Source organism: Panthera onca, chromosome C1 (genome assembly GCF_046562875.1).
Source record: "Panthera onca isolate mPanOnc1 chromosome C1, mPanOnc1 haplotype 2, whole genome shotgun sequence".
Lineage (NCBI taxonomy): Eukaryota > Metazoa > Chordata > Mammalia > Carnivora > Felidae > Panthera > Panthera onca.
Window position 1 is genome coordinate 73,054,011 of NC_138346.1, and position 24,189 is coordinate 73,078,199.

The following is a 24,189-nucleotide window of genomic DNA, read 5'->3' on the forward strand; positions in this document are numbered from 1 at the left end:
ACCCTAGAAATTAGGGTTTGTCCACCATACATCAGTACATGCTTGGGTTAATACCCAAACTCAATTAGTTTTAGTTTGCTCCAGCCTCTCCTTTAGGTTCACTGACCTGGACATAAAATTTACACTTTAATATGGCAGACTTAATTAACGCTATTGAAATGTAAAGGATTCCACGGGGATTACAAAATACACCATCCTTTACTAATTGCCAAGCTAAATTGTGTTAAGCGACCACTTTCTCAGGAACCAACAGCTAACTGCTGGGGCTTCCACCACCTTCATGGCTATCCACACAAGGCCACATGATTACAAACATCAACTTTACCTCTTTCTCTTTTTCTGGACACTTAAAAAGAAGAAAATGTATCCTACCTGTAGACAAAACTTCTGGTCCATGTTCACAGCCACTTGGTATGTCAAAACTTCAGCCCACTAGGAGACTGACGATGCTGAATCTGAGAGCTAGGGTCTCAGCAGTGAGGGCACATGCAAAATGCAGGCTGCGGGAGCAATATCAATCTTTACGCTTGAATTAGCTCACCTGGCAGCCAGGCATGAGAATGCCTCCTCCCCCCCAAGAACGACAGCCAATTCTGCCTTGGGCAAGAGGAGAAAAGTTGACAATGGGAGCTATTTATAACATCTTTTCTTTGCCCAATACAATTCTTAAATTTCTCCTCCATTCGTATCCCAGAAGGAGTCCTAAACTCTCAACAGAACAGGACCTCCGCGATATTCCCCCCCCAGGGAGAGAAAGGTAACATCATGGCCGTGTTTGGCCAGCCAAAACACCAAGGGCGTTTACCAGAACTTCAAAGGCTGTGGCGGGTGGTGATGAGGGTAACGGGAGGCTTGTTCTGAAATGGGCAAACAGCTTGGCAAATTTGATTATTGATATTCACTTCAAAGGATCAGGTTTTTATTTTCCTTTCAACCCCCAGAACAGAAATGACAGAACAGATCTAAAAGTAGACACCCTGCACACGTGAATTCACCACCAAGAGAGTCTTCATGTCTGTAGGATGGCCATCCTAACCACACACCACTGGGGACTCTCCCCTCTTTACCACCACTCCCGTGGCACCCTTGTCCCTCCTCAGTACAAGTCTTAGTGTAAACCTCTTACCCAAACCAAACAGCTAGATACCTGGACAGAAGGGAAAGGGTAAAATTTCTCATGCTAACACACAGGCAGCAGTATCTCTTCCCTGCCCAGAATGCCCAGCTCCTGGCCCTGTCTCATCTCCCACCCATCCTAAACTCTTCTTATTTTTATCTTCTGCCAATTCCTCCTCTTAGCTCATTTTTAGGTTTATTTTCACCACCATCCTATTCCATTTTCCTACCATATCCTCCTCTGTACCACTCCATACTATATATCAGCAGAAACACAAAATGCACACACAGCAGTTACAACATCAAAGAGCTATATTCCTGACTACCCACAACTGGGGCAAAGAAAATGCCAGATGTCCCACAGTAGAAATATGGGGGAGTTTTCTCTTTCAGCATTACTACACAAACTATTGATGTTGTTTGTGACATTGTATGACAAAGTATTGACATTGAAGATAGAATGGGCTTCTCCAGATGGGCCAGGATTCCTAACCACAAGTTTCTGCAGGAAAATGAGATACAAGTTCAAAACATTCAAATTAAAGCCCACAGAGTTGTGACTTGGGGAGCCTCTGCTACCCCCAGAAAAGAACAAACAGGTAAATTCCCAAACAGTTTAAAAAAAAAATAAAGAACTCTGGATACATTTATGAAATGCTATCATTTGTAATGTCTGTTAGACATGTTTCCAGATCTAGGAAAAAAGAAATATATAAAATATCTCCACTAAAGATTTCAATTAATTTGGATTTTTTTTTTTTTTCGGCTCTTACTTCAACATTCCCTGAAGAACAACTTTAGATCTAAAAAACAAAACAAGGGGCGCCTGGGTGGCGCAGTCGGTTAAGCGTCCGACTTCAGCCAGGTCACGATCTCGCGGTCCGTGAGTTCGAGCCCCGCGTCAGGCTCTGGGCTGATGGCTCGGAGCCTGGAGCCTGTTTCCGATTCTGTGTCTCCCTCTCTCTCTGCCCCTCCCCGGTTCATGCTCTGTCTCTCTCTGTCCCAAAAATAAATAAAAAAAAAAAAAAAAAAAAAGTTAAAAAACAAAACAAAACAAAACAAAACAAAAACCACAAAAAAAAAAAAAAAAACTTTCAAAAGCTATCAAATGCTTTTAAGAAAGCTAGTTATCATAAACTTGTCTAGTGAAAGTGCTAGCTTTTCAGCCAAAGCCTGTTGAATACTCTAAAATGACAGAGTAGCAAAAAAAAAAACAAAAACAAAAAAGCACCGGAAGCAATCTTCTGGCGGGCTTTCCTTATTCCCACCTACCCCCCCCCCCCCCACCCCCAAAGCCGGGGAGGTCAAAATTGAGAGGAAAGAAGACTCAACCCTTAAACAATGCATATGCAACCACTCAACTATTCCTATACTGTGTATATAACTCCAAGAATTTACATTAGCTAAACAGGTCTGTATAACTGCCCAAGGGGAAAAAAATCTCCCAAATACATTCAGTTTGGCAAAGCTTCCTCCTACAAGAGGCACTCAAGTTTCACTCAGAAATGGAGTATCATTATGTAAAATCTTTAGGAGGGGGGAATTATTGAAAACACATTCTTACCATTCTCATTGGGCTCTGCTGCCTTGGACACTTCTCTGAACGGTATTATAACTGCATCTCCAGGCACTCTGGGGCTTTCCACATACTTGGGCTTCCTGACGGGTCCTGCAGTGGAAAAGATCTGAGTGTGGCTAATTTTTTCCAGACGCAAACAAAGCTTCAGAATGTACAGTGTGTGTCCTCACCAGGACCCAAATATGCCTAAAGGAAGAGCCGGCCCCTTCTCCTCCCTTGAATACACACACGGTCATTTCAGTACAGACACGGGAATGTCCAGTCTGAGCTGCCAAAGAAGAAATGGGTAAGCTCAGTTTCGAGAATGTAAACTCTGACAAAAACAAAAGCTGCTCTTTTGCTATGAAGTTTCTACAGCTGTCTTTGGTGTACATCAAGTGAGTGATTTTGACATGTTCAAACCTGGACAGCTTTTGGCAAAGGGTTTTTTATTTGGAATTTGTCTCTAACTGGGACAAAGACGGTTGGGTTGCTTGGTATCTCCAAAGTCAGGAGGCAAGGATTACTAACAGCCAGCCTGAAAGATCAACACGCTCTGAGCGACCACAGAGAGCAGGCATTTTATCAGACTGGTGACGCACGGCAATTGTGTGGGGCACAGAAGGCGATGGTTTTCTTGGCACATGACAGAGGCACCTTCAGGAAAGCACAGCGGCCAGTGCAGCAGGCAACTGGGGACACAAGAGAGCCCGTAAGTCCAATCTCTTACCTCCCCCTCAACCTCAACTTATCATCAGAAAATCTGGAATTCTCAGTAAGAACGGATAGACCCCCTCACACACATTGGTGGTGGCAATGTACAGGTGCAGCCACTTTAGAAAACAGTTTGGTAGTTCCTCAAGAAGTTAAACAGTTATTGTATGACCCAGTAATTCCACCTCTATGTTCACACCACGTCCACACAGAAGTTTATATACTTGTGCGCACAGTAGCACTATCAATAGCCAAGTGTCCATCAACTATTTATAAAATGTGATATCCCATACAGTGGAATCTTATTGGGCAATAAAAAGGAATGGAGTACTGATTCATGCTACAGCATGAAACACTATGCTAAGGGAAGGAAGCCAGTCCCCATAGATCACATATTGTAGGAGTCCACTAGTGTGGAATTATCCAGAATAGGTAAATTTATTTATTTTTTTAAACTTTTTTTTTAAGTTTATTTATTTTGAGAGAGAGAGAGAGAGAGAGAATCAGTGGAGAAGGGGCAGAAAGAGAGGTGGACAGAGGATCTGAAGCAGGCTCTGTGTGGACAGCAGAGAGGTTGATGCGGGGCTGGAACTCATGAACCACAAGACCGTGACCTGAGCTGAAGTCGGATGCTTAACTGACTGAACCACCCAGGCACCCCTGAATAGATAAATTTATAGAAACCAAGTATGAATGGTTTTCAGGAGCTGGGGGATATGCAGGCTTGTGGGCTAATGACTAAGGGGTATCAGACTTCTTTCTGGAGTGATAAAAATGTCCTAAAATTAGTGGTGATGGCTGCATGACCTTAGGAATATACTAAAAACTTCTACAGGGTACACTTGGAGTGAATTGTATATGTGAATTATATTTAAATAAAGCAACTTAAAAAAAGAGCACCTATTTTATTCCTTTCAAACATCACATTTGTTCCAGAATCACCCACTTTACTCTCATTTTCCTTGGTTGCCTTAAAGTGTGCTTTTAACAAGGCCACAAAGGCAGGGAACATTTCACACCAGTAAGGGACTGGATGGTGGAAAGAGTGGCATATGGGTTGACAGCTCTCCCTCCTGCTCAGCCCTGAGCCATAGCCCCGACTCTCTGGGGTCTCGGCACACTGAGGTGGTGAATCGGGCACATCCTGAGCACCCTTCTGTGTCAAACGTCTTAGGAGTCTGAGGAGTTCCGGTCAGAATATGGTTTGTGGTGAGAGATGCTGCCATCTAAAGGCTTACTGCAAGAGCATCTACATCAGTATAAAAATAATCCAACTCCCCGCCACCTACAGTGTACTACAGATTAAAACAGGCTACGTTATCAAAGAAGCTTATGGTACTTGACAAATAGGGCTATTATTTCAAACTTTAGAAACCATGGTTTTTAAATGGCTAATGCAGCATTTAATCACATGGCTATCTCCATAATTTATGTAACCCTGTCAGAAAGAGGATTTTTCAAAGGTTAAAATGGAATGCTTATGGGGGAAGACGGAGGACCTGCTCACAATCTGAATGGAAGATGTAGGCTATACAACAGAATACAAAGCATCATTCAGATTTTATCTAAAAATACACATATCTGTATACAAATATGCATGGAGAGAAGACTGGTAGGGGAGGAGGGCGGGGAGGGTAAGGGGATACTAAAAAGTATTTGCTGTAGAGGAGCCAGAAATTAGAAGAAAGGGCCCTAACAGGGCAGGAAGAAATGGAACCAGGACAAACATGAGAACCTTTCTACACTTTTGGTTCCTGACCTATTATCTATGGTAAAAGAGATAGCTGGCGTCTCTTCCCCCATCATCTGCCCTAATGAAGAAGTAAAGCCCTTACTATTATTGTCCACTGATTCAAACTGCCCCAACCAGCATGCCATTGCTCAAGAGACACCTATAAATTTCTGCTCACCTTAACTCTTCAGAGTATAAGGAACAGCAAATCTAATCAGATCTATTTCCAGGCTCCAATCTACCTACCCTGCATATCCTTCAAAAATATTTTCTAACAGTAAGTACTCTCTTAAAATGTGGTCTATTTCACATGGATGAAATATGAATGGTTTCACATGGATGGTTTTATGAATGATTGGAACATCGAACCCCAACGTCACCCAGAAACATCATCCAGAGCCTTCAGAAAGCATCAATGCCCATCCTTTCAATTGTCTAGGACTGTATTTTGTTCATAGGTCAATTGCTAATGATAAGAAATACTCAACATTGAGGAGTGAGGGTATTAAGAGCAGAGTGTCTGGAATTGGGCAAACCTGGATTCAAACATGGTCCCTAGCCTCCCCCAACTTGGACCTCAGTAATACCCCAGAGTTAAAAGATGAACACGTAAGCCTCCTGCTCCAAGGGGAACATCCATGAGAGCAGAGACCAGGTGGAACGGATTCCCAGGATTGGAACAGTGCCTGGCACAGTAAACAGGGATGCAAGATAGGAAAGGAGACATAGAATATACCAAAGGAAATAAAACGTGTATTTGGTGGACCCACAAGGCTAAGCACTAACATCCATTAATTCATTCAATGGTAATAACTTTGGGAGAAAAGCACTATTTCCATTTTTAGGTCAGGAAACCGAAGCTCAAATCAGTTAAACAAGTTGCTCAGAGCCCACACATGGCAAAACAGGAATTCAAATAGTTCTGTGGTCCATGCAGGTTCGAAGCCCATGTACTCAACCACCACTCAGTACTTATAAAAGTGGGAAACCCAGATAAAACATGCAGTCCTAGAAAAGGCCAGAGCAGGGGAAACTTCTACCATCACCTGGTCATCCATGGACTTAGCAGAGTCAACAAATATTTTATTCATATTTATTTGTCTCTGATCACCCCTTTTACTAGGAGTTGAATATTATGAAATGAATACAGGCTTACGTGAGATAGTGCAGATCTTGCAATAAATTGAGTCAAATGAATTTTTTGTTTCTTAGTGCATATGAAATTATGTATACACTGTAGTCTGTCACATGTGCAATAGCATTATGTCTAAAAAACAATGTACATACCTTAATTAAGAATTACTTGGGATAAGCACTGGGTGTTGTATGGAAACCAATTTGACAATAAATTTCATATTAAAAAATTTTTTAAAAAAAAGAATTACTTTATTGGGGTGCCTGGGTGGCTCAGTCCAAAGCATCTTTTGATTTCAGCTGAAGTCATGATCTCACAGTTTGTGAGATCCAGAGCCTGCTTGGGATTCTCTTTCTCCCTCTCTCTCTCTCTGCCCCTCCCCGGCTCACACACATGTTCTCTCTCTCAAAATAAATAGTGTTTTTTTTTTTTTAAAGAATTACTTTACTGTTAACAATGTCAACTATCATCCGAGCTTTCAGGGATTAGTAATCCTTTTGCTGGTGGAAGGTCTTGCCTTGATGTTGATGGCTGTGGACAGATCACAGTGGTGGTTGCTGAAGGCTAGGATGGCTGTGGCGATTTCTTAACACAAGACAACAATGAAGTTTGCCACATCAATTGACTCTTCCATGAATTCTCTATATGTGATGCTGTTTAATAGTATTTTACCCACAAAATTTCATTCATAATTAGAGTCAAACCTCTCAAATACTGCTACTACTTTATCAACTAAGTTTATGTAATATTCTAAGTCCTTTGTTGTCATTTTAACAATATTTACAGTATCTTCATGGGGAGTAGAAACTATCTGTTTATCCATAAAAATCAACTCCTCATCCATTAAAGTTGTATCATGAGATTGCAACAATTCAGTCCCATCTCCAGGCTCCACTTCTAATTCTAGCTCTCTCGCTGTTTCCACCACATCTGCAGTTACTTCCTCTACTGAAGTCTTGGAACTCTCAAAGTCATTGCTGAAGGTTGGAATCAGCCTCTTCCAAACTCCTGTTCATGTTGATATGTTGACCTCTTCCCATGAATCACAAATATTCTTAAGAACATCTAGAATGGTGAATCCTTTCCAGAAGGTTTTCAATTTATTTTGCCCGATCCATCAGAGGAATCACTATCTGAGGGATTGATAGCCTTACAAAACATACTTCTTAAATAAGACCTAAAAGTTGGAATTACTCCTTGGTCAGGCTGCAAAATGAGCACCATGTTAACAGTCATGAAAACAACATTAAGCCTGTTGTACATCTCTATCAGAGCTCTTGAGTGACCATGGGAATTGTAAATGAGCAGAAGTATTTTGAAAGCAATCTTATTCTGAGCAGATCTCAACAGTGGGCTTAAAATATTCAGTAAACCAAGGAGCCTGCGTGGCTCAGTTGGTTGAGTGTCTGACTGTGGCTCAGGTCATGATCTTGTGGTCTGTGAGTTCGAGCCCCGCATTGGGCTCTGTGTTGACAGCTCAGAGCCTGGAGTCAGCTTTGGATTCTATCTCTCTCTGCCCCTCCCCAGCTTGTGCACACTCTGTCTCTCAAAAATGAATAAATAAACATTAAAAAAATATTCAGTAAACGATGTCGTAAACAGAAGCAGAAGTCCTGTCATCCAGGCTTTGTTGTCCCACTTATAGAGCACAGGCAGAATACATTTAGTATAATTCTTAAGGACCCTAGGATTTGCAGACTGGTAAATGAGCATTGGTTTCAACTTAAAGTCACCAGCTGCATTAGCCCCTAACAAGAGTCACCCTGACCCCTTTGAAGCTTTAAAGCCAGGCATGGACTTCTCTTCTCTAGTTATGAATGTCCTAGGTGGGATTTTCCAATAGAAGGCGATTTTCGTCTACACTGAAAATCTGTTGTTTATCGTAGCCACTTTCAGTAATGACCTTAGTTAGATATTCTGGATAACTTGCTGCAGCTTCTACGTCAGCACTTGCTGCTTCACCTGATACTTCTATGTTATGAAGATGGCTTCTTTCCTTAAATCTCATGAACCAACCTCTGCTAGCAACAAACTTTTCTTCTACAGCATCCTCACCTCTCTCAGCCTTAACAGAATTGAAAACAGTTAGGGTCTTGGTCTGGATTAGCCTTTGGCTTAAGAAAAGGTGGTGGCTAGTTTGATTTTCTATCCAGATCATTAAAACTTTCTCCCTATCAGCAATAAGGCTGTTTTTGCTTTCCTTTCATTGATGTGTTCACTGGAGTAGCACTTTTAATTTCCTTCAAGAAGGTTTCCTCTACATTCACAGCTTGGCTAACTATCTGATGCCAAAGCTAGCTTTCTCGGTTTTTGATAGGTCTTCCTCACTAAGCTTAATCATTTCCAGCTTTTGATTTAAAGTGAGAGACATGTGACTCTTCTTTTCCCTTGAACACTTAGAGGACATTATAGGGTTAAATTAAGTGGCCTAATTTCAAAACTGTTGTATTGGTGCAACATTCAGAACACACCCAACATTTATCAATTAAGTTTCTGTCTTATATGGGTATGGTTCGTGGCACCCCAAAACAATTACAATAGTTAACAAAGATCATTGACCACAGATTCACAATAAGACAGCAATGGAAAAGCTTGAAATACTGTGAGAATTACCAAAATGTGACACAGAGACATGAAGTGAGCAAATGCAGCTGGAAAAATGGTGCCAACAGAGTTGCTGGAGATAGGGTTGCCACAAATCTTCAATTTGCAAAAATGCAACATCTCCGAAGTGCAATAAAATGAGGTATGCCTGTATAAACAACTGCTCTCAACATGATCCTTTTATTTAAAGTGCTTTCCACAAACAGCTGAACCTCAAAACGCTATAAAATAAGAAAAATTTATAACTATAGAGGTTTTGTTCCTTCCTCCTCTCAATTGCTCATTAGAGAATCTTTGCACACTTTCCATTAAACATAGCAGATGAACACTCCTTTTCAAAATATCATTAAAGTTGCAGTAAAGGGATCTGAGAGACCAATGGGAAAAGGAGAACACCATAGGCAAGAAACCAAACTTCTGAAAGTGGGAAACCGTTTGCCAAGGAGCAGTGAATTGAGCAGACTAGAAAAGGTTAGCACTGGGGGAGGGGACAGGAAGGCTTAGCCTCAGGGACACAAGGCACCTACCTCTGAAGGCACACAAGATCAGGTCTTGAGAATCTACTGAAGGGAGAATTAGACCCTCAGAACTAGGAAGCATTCTCTCTCTCATCCTGGAGGCTGAGGTTTTCCCTCTGGAAAGGCTGAATGCCAAGACCATAGAGACTCAAGCTAAACTCTTAAGTGCTAAACTAAAAAACTGGGATTAAGAAAAATTCCACATGCGGATTGGTAGGCCCCAGATGCACCCCTGCGTTTAGCCATGAAAACACAGGCAGTGAGCACTCACACCATGACAGAGAGAGACATTAGAGGATTCTTCTCTGGAGAAAGTCACCAAGAGAAAAGACCTGTAGGTAACCAGTTGGGGACATCCCCTGAAAGAAATGGTAGATCCCTGGGGCTCCTAGGTGGCTCAGTCAGTTAAGCAGCCAACTTCAGCTCAGGTCAAGGTTTGTAGGTTCAAGCCCTGCATTGTGCTCTGCGCTGACAGTTCGGAGCCTGGAGCCTGCTTCGGATTCTGTACCTCCCTCTCTCTCTGTCCCTCCCCTGCTTACACTGGCTCTCGCTCTCTCTCTCAAAAATAAACATTAAAAAAAAAAAAAAAAGAAAGAAAGAAAGAAATGGTAGATCCCTGACCACTATATTACAAAGCCTGTCCTCAATACCTCAACACCTATCTGGCACTTTCAATCAGCTTCTTTGTTCCTCCCAACATACAAACTAGAATCAGAAGGTCAAGGAAAGGTCCTGAAAGACACCAACTGAAACAAGAAAAGGACTCTGAGGAATCAGACAAAACAGGAGGAACACCCTCCAGAATGAGGAGAGTTACTGCTTCCACTACCCAAGGGGCTACCACGACAAAGGGCACCTAGGATCCATGTGGTGGGCAACTGATAAGAATGACTGAAGGATGACGAGAAGAGAGGCTACCCCACTAGGAGGCATGTGATCACCAGACACCCATCTTACACCTGAATTGCTGTCTATTAAACCACAATGACACTGATTTCTATGCCACTGAAAAAAAAAAAAAAAAAACTCCCCCAAAATGAAGTGGCCGCATTCCTTATCAACAGACCCAAATTGAGAATTCCATCTCCCTACTACCCTCTTACTCAAGGATATTACTATCCAGCTGCCTTCTACACACAGCTTTTTAAAAATTTTAATTTTTTTTTTTGGGGGGGGGGAGAGAGAGAGAGAGAGAGAGAGAGAGAGCGCGAGAGCGTGTGCTAGCCCAAGTGGGGCAAGGGGCAGAAAGAAGGGGACAGAGGATCCAAAGAAGGCTCTGGGGTAACAGCAGACCTCGAACATCCAGGTGCCCCTACACACAGCTCTTTGTTTAAAGTAAAATGCTCAATGTTCCCAAGCATAAACTACCTTAAAGTAATCTCCCTTGCCCTTCCCTATCAGGTTAATCCCTGCAAATTAGCCAGAATATAATGCTACATACTAATTATGCAGAAAGCATGGTACTTTGGCTACTATGTTTTAAGGCAAGAGTTCCTTAGAAATGATATGATACAAGACTGTCAGGAATTAGCTTGAAAATCAGCTAGGGGTGCCTGGCTGGCTCCGTCGATACAGTATGTGACTCCTGATCTTGGGGTTGAAAATTCAAGCCCCACATTAGGTGTAGAGATTACTTAAAAAAAGACAAAAAAACAAAAAAAAAACAGTAGGAAGGGTGCCTGGGTGGATCAGTTGGTTAAGGTTCAACTCTTGATTTTGGCTCAGGTCATGAACTCATGGTCTGTGAGATCAAGCCCCATGTAAGACTCTATGCTGCCAGTGTGGAGACTGCTTGCGATTCTCTATCTCCCTCCCTCCCCTCCCTCTCTTTCTGCTCCTACCCTACTCACCCTCTCAAAATAAATGAACTTTTTTAAAAATACATAATTTATTGTCAAATTGGCTTACATACAACACCCAGTGCTCATCCCAACAAAATGAACTTCTTTAAAAAAATGAAGATTCCGATATACTTACTAGGTATGGCTGGGACCATGGCCATGCTTTGGTACCAAGAGTATCAAGTAGAAAAGCATAGGCTACCATGGGCAGGGCCCCTAAGGAGGACCAACCACCCTTCTTCCCTCAGGTCTAAGCAGAGTCTAAAGGGTCATGGTTGGGGTACCAATGGAGAATGTTCTCAATCATAAATGGGAATTGTTCTCAATTATAACTCATTTCATAGTAACTATGGATCCTTTACCTCATCCTGATTCCCCCACCCCCCATTCCCATTCTCTACTATGTGATACAAGGGAAGGGTCCTCGACTTTAAAGATAAAGGGCTCTTAAGACAAAGAGACACAGATTGTGCCCTGAAGAGGTTAAACAGGCATCCAGTACTCAGCTTGCACAAGAAGAGCTCCTGCCATCTCCTTTCACAGTTCAGCAGGACCTGTGTCAGCCTGGGAGGGGGATCAGCAGCCCACCCTTAATCACTTCAGTCTCCAGCCTCAGAGGCAGGCATGCTTCCCATTCAGTCCTCTGCCTATGGAAATCTCCAAATGTACTTTTCCCAGCGGCCAGTTTTCCTACTCTTTTTGACATTTTAATCACATAGCTGACTATTCTGCTGCTTAGAAACTGCCATATAAGGAATATTTTTAAAAAGGGATGGCAGAAATAAACCAAACTGGGCTTTATCTCCAGGCAGTGAAAGACAGAAGGGCAGGGGTTACTTTACATTTCTGAGTGTTTCAGTTAAAAATAATTATATATATGAAAGCAGTATTTGGGATGTGGAACACCTGAGGCTATTTATTGCATTTAAAGCAGTCTTACATTTTTCACAACATCTGGAGACTATGAAAAGTGGAACTTTGTATTATCAATCATTTTAGAGGGTTTTGTTTTTGTTTTCTTTTTTAAGCATCTTGAACTTTTACAGAAAAGGTTCCTTTCAATTTTATCTGGTCTGGGAATATTACAGTATTACATTGGGAAATGTCCACAACAAGAGGGGAATGATAAAAAGGATAAGTAAGAGAATCTCCTTTGGGGGAGGGAAGCTTTATCACTTAAGCAAATGTCATTAATTAGTCAGTTCCCAAATGGTAAACTCTGGTAAACGATCAGATCACAGTCGGGATTTTTAAAAGGCACAATACTTAGCACTTTCATTTGACCCTCTCCCTCCTGTGCCCCAAAAGGAAAGTGTTGGAGGGAGGAAGAGACATAGTCTGAACTGAGAAAGGGAGGAATTTGGCCTGAGGGCACGATGGGAACACCAAACACTGTAAATGGGATGAAGGTGTCCTCTCTTGTTGCTTTGTCCTGTGCTGAGTTGAGGCAGGGCAGGTGAGCTGGTGGAACTGCTCACAACCCTACCTGGGAGGAGTGAGAGCTTCTTGGGAGGATTCACTTTGAGGGAAGGAGCCAGACAATGAACCAACCCCAGTCAGGAAGCCTCCACCCAAAGTGAGGGCAATTTCAAGCACAGTGTGCTGTCCATCACTTGGATTTCTCCTACAAGAAGCAGGGGAGAGACTGCATATAAAAACCTAAAATGCTGCTGGAGATGGCTCTACTCCAGGGATGGACAAAGGCAGCAAGAGGCTCCCCAGCCAGCTCTACATCTTGGGTACTGGAAGCTGATGAAAGGCAAGGCTTCAGGAGAAGTGCATCAGCAAGAGCTTCTCTGGTCTGCCCCTTGGGGGGGCTTCCAGAAACTTCTAGAAACACTTTTATGACTGCCTGGGGCCTTGTGTAGGGAGAGGAGGACAGTAAGTCAGTGCAACCTGAGTTGTTACTACTGTATATAACCTCCTCTAAAGACAGGTAAGGTCTGGGAAAATGCAGGCTAATTCTACAGAAGAAAAAACTGGTGAGAGGAAAACAATGGGCCACCTGCTAATGATGATTGAAATACAAGAGTTACCTAACATTACTCTCAATAAGCCTCCTTTTTCTTATTGCAAATACCTTATTTTTTTAAGAGTGCATTGAGAAGGGTAGACAGCCTTTATTTATTCACCCAATGCACAAGGCACTGTGTGATATAAACGTGCATTGCCATTCAGGCACTTAAATCTAGTAGGAAAACAGTGTTTCAAGATGGAGCCATATTCCTTTCAATATATCAGCTTTAAAATAAATGTTGACAAAGATTTTCAAGTCTCAGTTTATAGTGTGCATGTTTCCAGCACTTTGAGTACAATAAACCCCAAGCTCAACAAAATATGTACCCTGAGTAATGTTGCCACTTTCTTCCAATGCAGTTTGCTGTTCCTACACTGTACTGTCTTTATATACCAAAGCATGGAAATGCATTAATTCATAAAAATTAATAAAGTAATTAATTCTTTATTTACTCAAGTATCCACTGGCATCCACTGCATGCCAGGCCCAGGGTGAGAACAAGAAAGATATCAACATGCTCTCCTAAAGCTCTCAGATGAGGGAACAAAACTCTTTATCACATTGCCTAAATTTTATTTCCAAACACTTCAATATAGTTAATGTGATATAAATGTATGTCGGGTGCCTTTAATCTATTGCCTAAAAGCAATTAGTTGTCTTAATCTGGAATACAGACCCCAGAGGTTAACTAGCCTTTAATCATAAGGCCACACTCAAGAGCAGACCATTCACTACTAGTCAGTCAGCTAGCTATCCCTACCACAGCCACCACAGTAACACAAGTTAGCACGCTTGAGGTCAGAAATGGACTTCCACACTGGTGAAGTTCCTGATCTTGGTAAATCATTATTATGTAGTTGGAAATTTATCTGCAGTGGTAAAAGTCCTATTGAGTTAAGAGGATTAACCAGAAACATCCCGGAAACTCTCTAGCCCTTGTATGACCCCAGTAGAAACTCTAGCAGGCCTGCAGAAAGGTGTCCTAGCTTAATAAGGAAAAGGTCCAGGTCTACCTGCTGATTCCAGAGAATTATTTGGCCCCAAGGCAAAACGACAGGATAAGTGAAATTCTGTCTGTGGTAGGTGGAACCTTGAAAGATGTCACTCCAAGATTCCTGTCCCCTGGTTACCAAATGAAACACAATCTGGGTACGGCTGTGAAGGGGTCCTGCAGATGGAATTTAGAATTAAGGCTACAGGATGGCAACACACAAGGCAGTGAATGTTTCTTGGGAAGAAAAAGCCTGATCCTTCACCCCCTACTTGGGGACTGTGTCGCTTGGATTCTTCTTTGTACCTGTTCCTTTCCATTCGACTTGACCTTCAGCCATCTTGCCCTTTCCCTGGTCAGATAACCCTCTCGAGCCCAAATGTTCCTTGTACTACAGTCTTCTGGAAAGCAAACTCACCTCCTACTATGTGATCTCTAACATTTACATGGGATTGTTTTTGCCGTAGCTTAATCTTCCTGAGCCTGCTACCACCGTGGTAGTAGGTTTTAGGTGGGGTTGTAGTGCCTTTGATTAATGTAAATATCTCATTTTCATCTTTCTCCCATTGATTTGGCCTCTCCAGTGACCTGAGATTTCTGTTAAAAAGGTTGATGTTACTGTTTACTGTCTCTTGTAGAGGAAACTAATAAAGTGTCTTTGTGTGGGGAAAAAAAAAATAGAATTAAGGTACTAATCAGCTGACCTTAAAATAGCCTTACAAAGGATAGACCCAATGTAATCACACGAGCCCTTAAAAGCAGAAGAGGAAGACTGAAGAGTCTGTCTTCAGCTCATCAGCACATGTGACGTGCCCCTGGGGGGCTTCCAGAAACACTTTTACAAGGGCCCAGAGCCTTGTGTAAGAAAGGAGGGTACAAGTCAGTGTAATCTGAGTTAGGTATAGATAAAATCACATTAGTAATAAAGAGTATGAGGTAAGGGGCGCCTGAGTGGCTCAGTCGGTAGCGTCTGACTTCGGCTTAGGTCATGATCTCATGGTTTGTGGGCTCGAGCCCCGTGTTGGGCTCTGTGCTGACAGCTCAGAGCCTGGAGCCTGCTTTGGATTCTGTGTCTCCCTCTCTCCCTCTCTCTGCCCCTCCCCTGCCCACACTCTGTTTCTGTGTCTCTCAAAAATAAATAAACATTTAAAAAAAAAAAAAAAAAAAAGAGCATGAGGTAAGATAAGGCAGAGGTTGGGGGAAGCGGTCAGAGAGACTCAAAGCATAAGAAGGATTCAACCCTTCTGGACTTGACACGTTGTGAGCGGTAAAGATGGAGGAAGGGGGCCACAAGCAAAGGAATGCAGCCAGCCCCTAAAAGTTGAGAACAATCCCAGCCAAGAGCCAGCAAGGAAGTGGGGACTCAATGCTACAGCCACATGACACTGAATTCTGCCACTATAAATGAGCTTGGGAATGTTTCATCCTCTCAGCCTCCAGAAAGGCTGAAGCCTGGCCAACATCTTCAGTGGGTCTTGTGAAATCAAAGCAGGGAAACCAATTTTGCCATGCTGTGCCTGGACTTCTAACCTACAGAACTATGAGTAATAAGCTTTTGGGGTTTTTTAAAATTTTTTAAATGTTTATTTACTTTTGAGAGAGAGGGAGAGACAGAGCATGAGCAGGGGAGGAGCAGAGAGAGAGTGGGAGACACAGAATCCGAAGCAGGTTCTGGGCTCTGAGTTGTCAGCACAGAGCCCAACGCAGGGCTTGAAATCACGAACCGCGAGATCATGACCTGAGCCGAAGTTGGCTGTGTAACTGACTGAGCCACCCAGGCGCCCCAATAAGTTTGTTTTAAGCTTATATGTTTGTAGTAATTTCTTAGGGCAACAATGGAAAACGAATGTATTGTCTATGAAATCCTGGAATACTTGCTACCGGTAACACTAAATGCAAGGTGCTGTCAGGGCACCGACCCCCTAAAAGAACTGAGCTGGAACTTTACTGGGCATACAAAACAGGTTATATGGTTGCACTGAGCTAGCCTGCTAATGAATCTATGTATAGACAGAGAACCCTGTCTGAGCCTTGTTTTCATTCACACCTGAGTTTATAGGGGGACCTCTCTAGCCCTTACCTCCTCTATTGGTAGTAATTATAATTTACCATAAAGATCTAATGCCTAAAGGTTGTTCTGTCATGCTGGTAATAATCATTAACCAAAGCATCACAAATAAATGGCTAACCACAACCTTGGTTTTAAGATGTCCCCTGGGGGGGGAAAAAAATTCTGACTCCTTCCTGGAATGGTAATTTCAGAGTTTCCCTAAAGAACTAGGGAAGAAGCCCATAAGGGAAAGGGTTCTCCTGTTATTCACACAAGCAGGAAACAAACCCTATGCTCTGCTGCATGGTGAAGTAATGTCTTCGAAAAGAGAGAGGGAGCATCCCTGAGAACTTTCTTTCCCTGAAGGTTCAGATCAGTATGCTCAAAGTAGGTCCCTAGACCAGGAACAACAGGGTGACCAGGGATCTGGTTAGAAATGCAAATTCTCAGCCCCATCCCAGACCAGAGTGATTCTGCTCTGTCCTCAGGTTTGAAAATCACTGGGTTACCCAGTCCTGTGTAGCTATGTAAGACCTTGCCCATGTCCTGAAACAGCTTACCATCAAGTATAAAGATTAGACAGAAAGAGCCACCATGGCCAGTGTTAAGTGACTTGGGGAGGACAGCAGCAGTAGAGGCAAGAGGCAGGACCTAAGCTGGGTGGGAGGCAGGGGGCAATCACACCAGAGAGTGCACAGAGGTGGAATGAAAGCAGCTTGAGGAAGAGAACTTTGCCTCTTGTTGGCTCCCTTAGAGCACTGTGTACTCAAGGGGTGCACAAATACTAATTGTGACAACCAAGAGTTTCTGCTCTTTAAATGAATTACAACTATTGGCTTTAATCACTTTTAAGGAATTTCCTGATTTGGGGCTATTTTTCAAATATTCAGCACAGTAGCTATTATGGAATCCTGTTCTAACCTCCATTCATTCTTCCTGTCAAGGGTGGGAGATTTAGGGGTAAGGGAAGAGGTGGGAGGGAAAAGCATGAGTCCCAGTCTATCCAGAGGTCCCACCTGTTGGCGGGACTTAACTATCTGGGAGAGGGCAGGAGACGAGAGGTCCCACGGCCCACTCATCAGCTCCCCTCCTATTCCTCCACAGTGACCAGGCCAAGACTTCTCCATTCTCCTCAAACCTCTGATGCACACACATGCACACCCCCCCCCCACCCTGGCCAAAAGGAAACTTCATGGCCCACATCAGAGATAAGGATATAGAAGGAAACACCCGAAACTTTGTTCAGCTCCATCCTTACACCTACTTGCAGTTATACTAATCCTGTCACACCCACATAAAACTAATCCTTCTCTGCTCATGGTGACAAGATCAAGACCAAGAAAAGGCAAGAATGCAGACTCCAACAGTTTCTATAGAGAAATATCAGAACTGTTGCTCTGGATAAGAGGGTTTATAAGCTTAATAAGATTAGGTCGAAATATTAGCAATGGATATTGTTACAACCTAGGTTGCACTGGGACCAACAAAAAGGGCCTAACTTGGGCAATGGGCCACCACTACACACATAGTAGAATAGTAAAATTTAAGAACAACAACAACAAAAAAAATGGAGGAGTAAAAACTGATGGCAAGCACGCAGATCAAGGGGAACTCTCCTCTGTTGCTGGTGGAGATGCAAAACGGCAAATCACTTTAGTAAAGAGCTGACATTTATATATAAAATTAAACATACCATGTGACCAAACAATTCCACTACTAGATACGGACCTCAGAAAAATGAAAATGTTAGCCCAAAAACCTGCATGTACATGTTTATGGCAACTTTATTCATCATCACCGCAAAGTAGAAGCTACTGAAATGTCCTTCAACTGGCGAATGGATAAACTATAGTATATCCATGCAACAGAGGGATACTCAGCAATAAAAAGGGGTACTGATACCCACCACAAAGTTTTGAATTTCAAACGTACTTATACTCAGTGAAAGAAGCCAGACTCAAAGGTTGAGTACTGTATCGTTGCATTTATATGACATTCTAGAGAACACAAACCATAGATTTAGTTGTTCCCAGGAAGTAAGGGTTGACTGCAGAGCAGCAGCCTGAGGGAATATTTTGGGGTGAGGAAGCTGTTCTGTACTTGACTGTGGGGGTGCTGAAAACAGAACTCTATGCATTTGTTAAAGCCTATAGATCTGTACAACGAAAAGTGAACTTTATTGTAGAGCTATAAAAAATGAAAAAAAAATTTTAAAAGGATGGCCTGACTTAGAGTGTCCATCTGTGTAGGGGAGTATCAGTAGTTGTAGGACACCTCCATTCTAGGCAAATATCTCTGACCTACTGAGAGGCAGAAATAGCTGGAGGCTAGTCCCAGCATCCACCACATCCCCTTCTACCCTGGTGTTAAAAAACAAAACAAAACAAAACAAAACCTAATTTTTAACTGGTCACTATTTTAAAAAGTACCCAATACTTAGAGGCAAAGAGGGGTACCTGGGTGTTTCGGTCAGTGTCCAACTCTTTCTTTCTTTCTTTCTTTCTTTCTTTCTTTCTTCTTCTCTCTCTCTCTCTCTCTCTCTCTCTCTCTTTCTTTTTAATGTTTATTCAATTTTGAAAGACAGAGAGAGAGAGTGCAAACAGGGGAGGGACAGAAAGAGAGGGAGACACAGAATCCGAAGTAGGCTCTGGGCTCTGAGCTGTCAGCACAGAGCCCGACGCATGGCTCGAACTCACAAACCGTGAGATCATGACCTGAGCTGAAGTTGGACGCTTCACCAACTGAGCCACCCAGGCGCCCCAAGGGTCCCACTCTTGATTTCAGCTCAGGTCATGATCTCACGGTCTTGACATTGAGATGGAGCTCCTCGTCAGTCTCCAAGCTGAGCATGGAGCCTGCTTAAGATTCTCTCTCCCCCTCACCTTCTGCTCCTCCCTCACTAGCATGTGTCCATGTGTTCTCGCTCTCACTCTCACTCTCAAAAAAGAAAAAAAAAAAAAAAAGAGGCCAAGAGATTATAGAGTATCCCTTGAGTGGGGTGGTGGGGGTTGTTTTATGTAAAGCAGACTCTCCAGGACCATCTCATTCTATATTCCTGACTGGCTTCCTAGTAACTGGACTATTTTACGGCTCTGCACGTTTCCAAGAGCTTAATAGCAATGCAAATGATTCCTGTCCATAGCAGTGTAAATGAATTTTGTGTGGCAGAGAATATAAATCTCTGTAATCCAAATTCTCATTTAAACTGGTCTTAACATCTTACTTGCTCCCTCCTTAATTAATGAGCTAAATAAAATTGTTGACATATGACCTTTTATATTTGCATGTCCTATTTTCGCTTTCTTGAAAATTATACTTTAGCAGCACAGGGCATTAAATAAATCAAAGAGTGCATTTTCCAGCCTCCTTGGCAGCTAGGTAAGTGCAGTCAGAAAGGAAACTGAGTGTTAGGTGGGATTTCAAGGATGAGTGTTTAAAACTAGCCAACCCAGCTGAGAGGGGCCCCTTATTACTCTCCTCACTCTCTTCCATCTGATAGGAAATCTTGACATGCTAGCTGGTACTCTAATAATCCCATCGGACCATGAGGTGACCTTGTGGTAGGAAGGTGTCGCAGGCTGATACTGGCACCCAAAAGTATGTCCATGACCTAATCTCTGAAACCTGTAAATGTTCTTTATTTAGAAAAGTGGTTCACGTGGATGTGATTAAGTTAAGGATTCTGAGACACAGGAATCATCCTGGACTATCCAGCTGGGCCCAAAATGTCATCACAAGTATCCTGACAAAAGAGGCAAGGAAAAAGGAGACCAGACGGCCACACAGAGAGAAAGCCATGTGAAGACAGAGACAGAATGGAGGGATGCAACCACAAAAAAAATGGTCACGGGTAGCCCCCCAGAACCTAGGACAAGCAAGAGCCTCTGGAGGGAGTGCAACTCTGCTCATACCTTAATTCCTGAATTCTGGTCTCCAGAACTGTGAGAATGAATTGCTATTGTTTTAAGCTACCAAGTTTGTGGTACTTTGTTACAGCAGACCCAGGAAACTAACACAGAGAATGGACACAAGTCAGGGGCCTGGTCCCCTGATGACAGACAGGTTGAAGTCACCTCAGCCCTGCACCATCTAACTCCATATTACTAACAGGAGAGAAATAAATTTTTATTTTGTTGAAGCTATTATGTATTTGATTGTTTTCCTTGAAGCCAGACCTAATCCTAATGTAGCAACGTACTGTGATTATGAGTTATTGGCCCTAACCTCAATTTGCCTAAGCTGATCAATCATATTGGTTCTCCACAGCCTCAGCAAGGTTGAGAATTAAATGAAGAGCTGAAGAAGGAAGTCAGCCCCAAATAATTGATACAACTGTGTTACATTTAGAAATAAATTTGTGTAGAGGCACCTGAGTGGCTTAGTCCATTAAGTGTCTGACTTTGGCTCAGGTCACAATCTCATGGTCTGTGAGCTCAACCCTGCATCAGGCTCAGTGTTGACAGCTAAGGGCCTGAAGCCTGCTTCAGATTCTGTCTCTGTCTCTTCCTCTCTCTCTCAAAAATAACATTAAAAAGAAAAAAGGAAGTAAGTTTGCGGTCACTGGGTATAATCAGGAAACATGTCTAGTAGAGAATTTCTTGTATTTTTTAATTTTTTTTTTAACGCTTATTTATTTTTGAGAAGAGAGAGACAGAGCATGAACGGGGGAGGATCAGAGAGAGGGAGACACAGAATCTGAAACAGGCTCCAGGCTCTGAGCTGTCAGCACAGAGCCCGACACAGGGCTCGAACTCACAGACCGCAAGATCATGACCTGAGCTGAAGTCGGACGCTCAACTGACTGAGCCACCCAGGCACCCCTAGAATTTCTGACATTTTTAAAATGTAGGGGCACCTGGGTGACTCAGCTGATTAAGCGACTGACTCTTGATTTTGGCTAAGGTCACGATTTCAGAGTTTGTGAGATCAAGTCCCACACTGGGCTCCACACTGACAGCACAGAACCTGCTTAGGATTCTTTCTTTCCTCCTTTCTCTCTGTCTCTCCCGCACTCAAGCGCGCGCGCGCGCGTGTGTGTGAACGTGTGCTCTTTCTCTCTCTCAAAATAAACATTTAAAAACTAAATAAAACAAAACATGGCCTATTGGAGTTTCTGACTGATTAGCTTGGTGATTCCTATTCAAAATATCTAATTTTTAGCTTTAAGTGAAAATCATTTTAAATGTGTGACTTTAAATTAGATTATAAACGTAAGATTTGTAAACTGAGTTTAAAGGCTATGGAAAGCCATGTTTAAAATTAACAACACTACCTTGAACAGTAATTTGAAACTCTTATTATCATCTGTATACAAAACGCTGCTCTCAGACATCAAAAGGCTCATTTTAACAATGGTCTCTCCACAGTATAGTCAGTCTCTCACTTGTAAAATGCTCAGAGGAAGAAGTTCAAGATGGAAAGAAGGAAGGAGGGAGAGAGGAAAAAAGGACCCCCCAAAAATCCCTTAACTCTGTTTCCCACAGCCCTTAGCCAGCCAACAAAGATAGCCACTTCATTTCTGGTCCTTCAGCTGAATTCTAGAACCTTCCATGTGCAACCACAGCCCCAATGGTCATCGTGGTATACTTGTCAGCATCCCCCAGAAGATTCACTCCTCCATGTTCCTGCTGTCTGTACAGAGGGAGACACTCTCTCTGAGTAGTCAGGAGCAGCCCATGGTGTTGCTGTACATGGTCAGAGGTTGGTGCATCAGGTCAGACACAAGTGGCCTCTAATGATCCAAAGAGTCCCAGCACAGGCTCCTTGGAGACTAAAAGCAAGAGGAGAGCAGAGGTTGGGCTTGTGAGCCGGAGGCAAACATTCCTCTCTGACCTCTTGGGTGAGAAGCTCACACTCTGAAGCATGTGATTGCCATTATCTGAAATACCTCTTGGAAGCCTCAGGAACCTAAGAGAGCAGCAGCAGACTGATATCTACAGGCTTAGCTGTTATCTCCTTCGAGTTTGAATAGGACAAATTGCACTCAGAGATGACACAGGTAACCCACGACATCATTGACAAGGAGCCAGCTGAAGAGCCACTGGCAGACCATATCTCTGTCATGGTCACAGGCAGCCCCTGCAGTGACCCAGCCAGTCAAAACCCTCCTCCAGCAACATCTGACTTTCTGTGCCCTGACCTCAGGGACTGGGTTTGCACACGGAGTTACAGTCTGGTCCTTTAGCATTTTTCTTTTCCATCAAAGCAACTACAATTTTATCTCACTCTCAAAAGCAGATCAAGATTAATCTGCAGCTTATAATTCCTGATTCCATAATGACTTATTACAACAAGAGTGGCTGCTTGATTTTTTTCCTTTAAATCAACTCTAACAGGCTGTCACGCTGACCTCCAGCTTACCATTTGCTACCAGTCACCAGGTCAACCACAAGGCCCTACAAATTACCCAACTAACTCCGACCTCTCTGGTCCCGAAGACTCCTCCTCCTGTAAACGTTCCAGTCATCCCAGCCCACCTCACATTCCCACACACCATGGTGGGTGGGACTGTCTGTCTGCTTTCCACACAGGCTCAAACATCTTTAAACCTTTGAGCAAAGAAGAATGAAACTATTAAAATAAGTCCCCAACCTGACTAAGCCAAAGAAAAACAGCTCCAGAAGTTCGAGTTTTCAACCTGTTGCACTTTTACACCTCAGCTATTAAACAATTTTAAATAATATGAAAGAAAGTTTACCTTAAGATACCTAGACACCTTTTGGTCTGGGTGACCAAAGTTAGCAGTTACTATGCCAAAAAGAAAACAACAACAACAAAAAAGAACTATTGGGGATTTCAACCTTCCAGTGTCTACTTTTATGTAAACCTGGACATGTACAAAGCTGAAGTCAGAAGGTAGCCTTTTAAGAATGTGGATCAGAAGAGTCCCAGAACTGCACAGAAACTATTCCTAGAATACACTGATCCTTCAGCATTTACCACACGGTGGCGCTGCTTCAATATAGATTTCAGACAGAATCCACAATGCATTTCTTCACCATCAGGACAAAAATGCTTGCACCCATTAGGAATTAGAAGCATGAAGCATGAAGCCCATGCTTCTTCTTGACGATTTCAGGGAACATGGTTCAGGAATTAGACTGCGGGGACAGCAACTCTCTGCTCACGTTTTATGCTACACCTAACATGAATTCTAATAACTTTTGGCCCCTTGCAAAGAGCTTCACTTCACTTATAGCCCACAAGGCAACATGTGGGGCAGAAAAGTGGAGTGTCTGAGTTGGTTTGTCTCAGTGCAACCTAAAATGTCCTCTACCCATGAATCTACACTGATACAAGTATCTGAATGGGGAAGAAAAGATGAATCTCTCATGCAGAAAATCTCACATCGATGCAGATACCCCACTGTCAAGGAGGGGGAGGAGAACACCCACCCCGCATATGTGGGCTGCTCATAGCACCTTCCCTCCAGAAAGTAGGACGTGGAGAAGGGCATAAGAGAAAGAGTAACTTGACTATGGAGAAACCTGGAAACCACTACCTTGGCCGGGTGACCAAAGTTAATGTAAACTGTGATAAGTCACATTGTTAGTATTCATCATCAACACAATGTGGTAAGAAGGGCACTTTACCAGGGCGCCTGGGTGGCCCAGTCTGTTAAGCATCTGATTCTTGATTTCAGCTCAAGTCATGATCTCACAGTTCATGAGTTCGAGCCCCACATCAGGCTCTGCACTATCATTCTCTTTCTCCCTCTCTCTCTCTCTCTCTCTCTCTGCTCCTTCCCTGCTCACGCTCTCCCTCTCTCAAATAAGTAAATAAGTAAACTTAAAATAAGTAAACTTAAAAATAAGTAAATAAGTAAACTTAAAAAAATAAGTAAACTTAAAAAAAAGGGGGGGCACTTTACCTCTATAGTCTTCCTCCCCAAAACCCCTTAAATCCAGTCTAAT

At 42.8% G+C, this 24,189-nt stretch overlaps 1 protein-coding gene across 13 annotated transcripts in view; it reads right to left on the bottom strand.

Annotated features, from left to right (window-relative positions):
* The window catches only part of TANC1 (tetratricopeptide repeat, ankyrin repeat and coiled-coil containing 1), a 239,983-nt gene that overhangs the window by 87,298 nt on the left and 128,496 nt on the right, over positions 1-24,189 (bottom strand). For 10 of the 13 annotated variants that reach the window (XM_078451240.2, XM_078451251.2, XM_078451250.2 and 7 more), the window contains one exon: positions 2,681-2,785. The exons of 2 other annotated variants lie outside the window; for them this stretch is intronic. In XM_078451240.2, coding sequence (XP_078307366.2) covers positions 2,681-2,785 — 105 coding nt within the window. Of the gene's footprint in view, positions 1-372; positions 497-2,680; positions 2,786-24,189 lie in introns of those variants that run through there. One more of the 13 variants, XM_078451249.2, reaches the window with a different exon arrangement.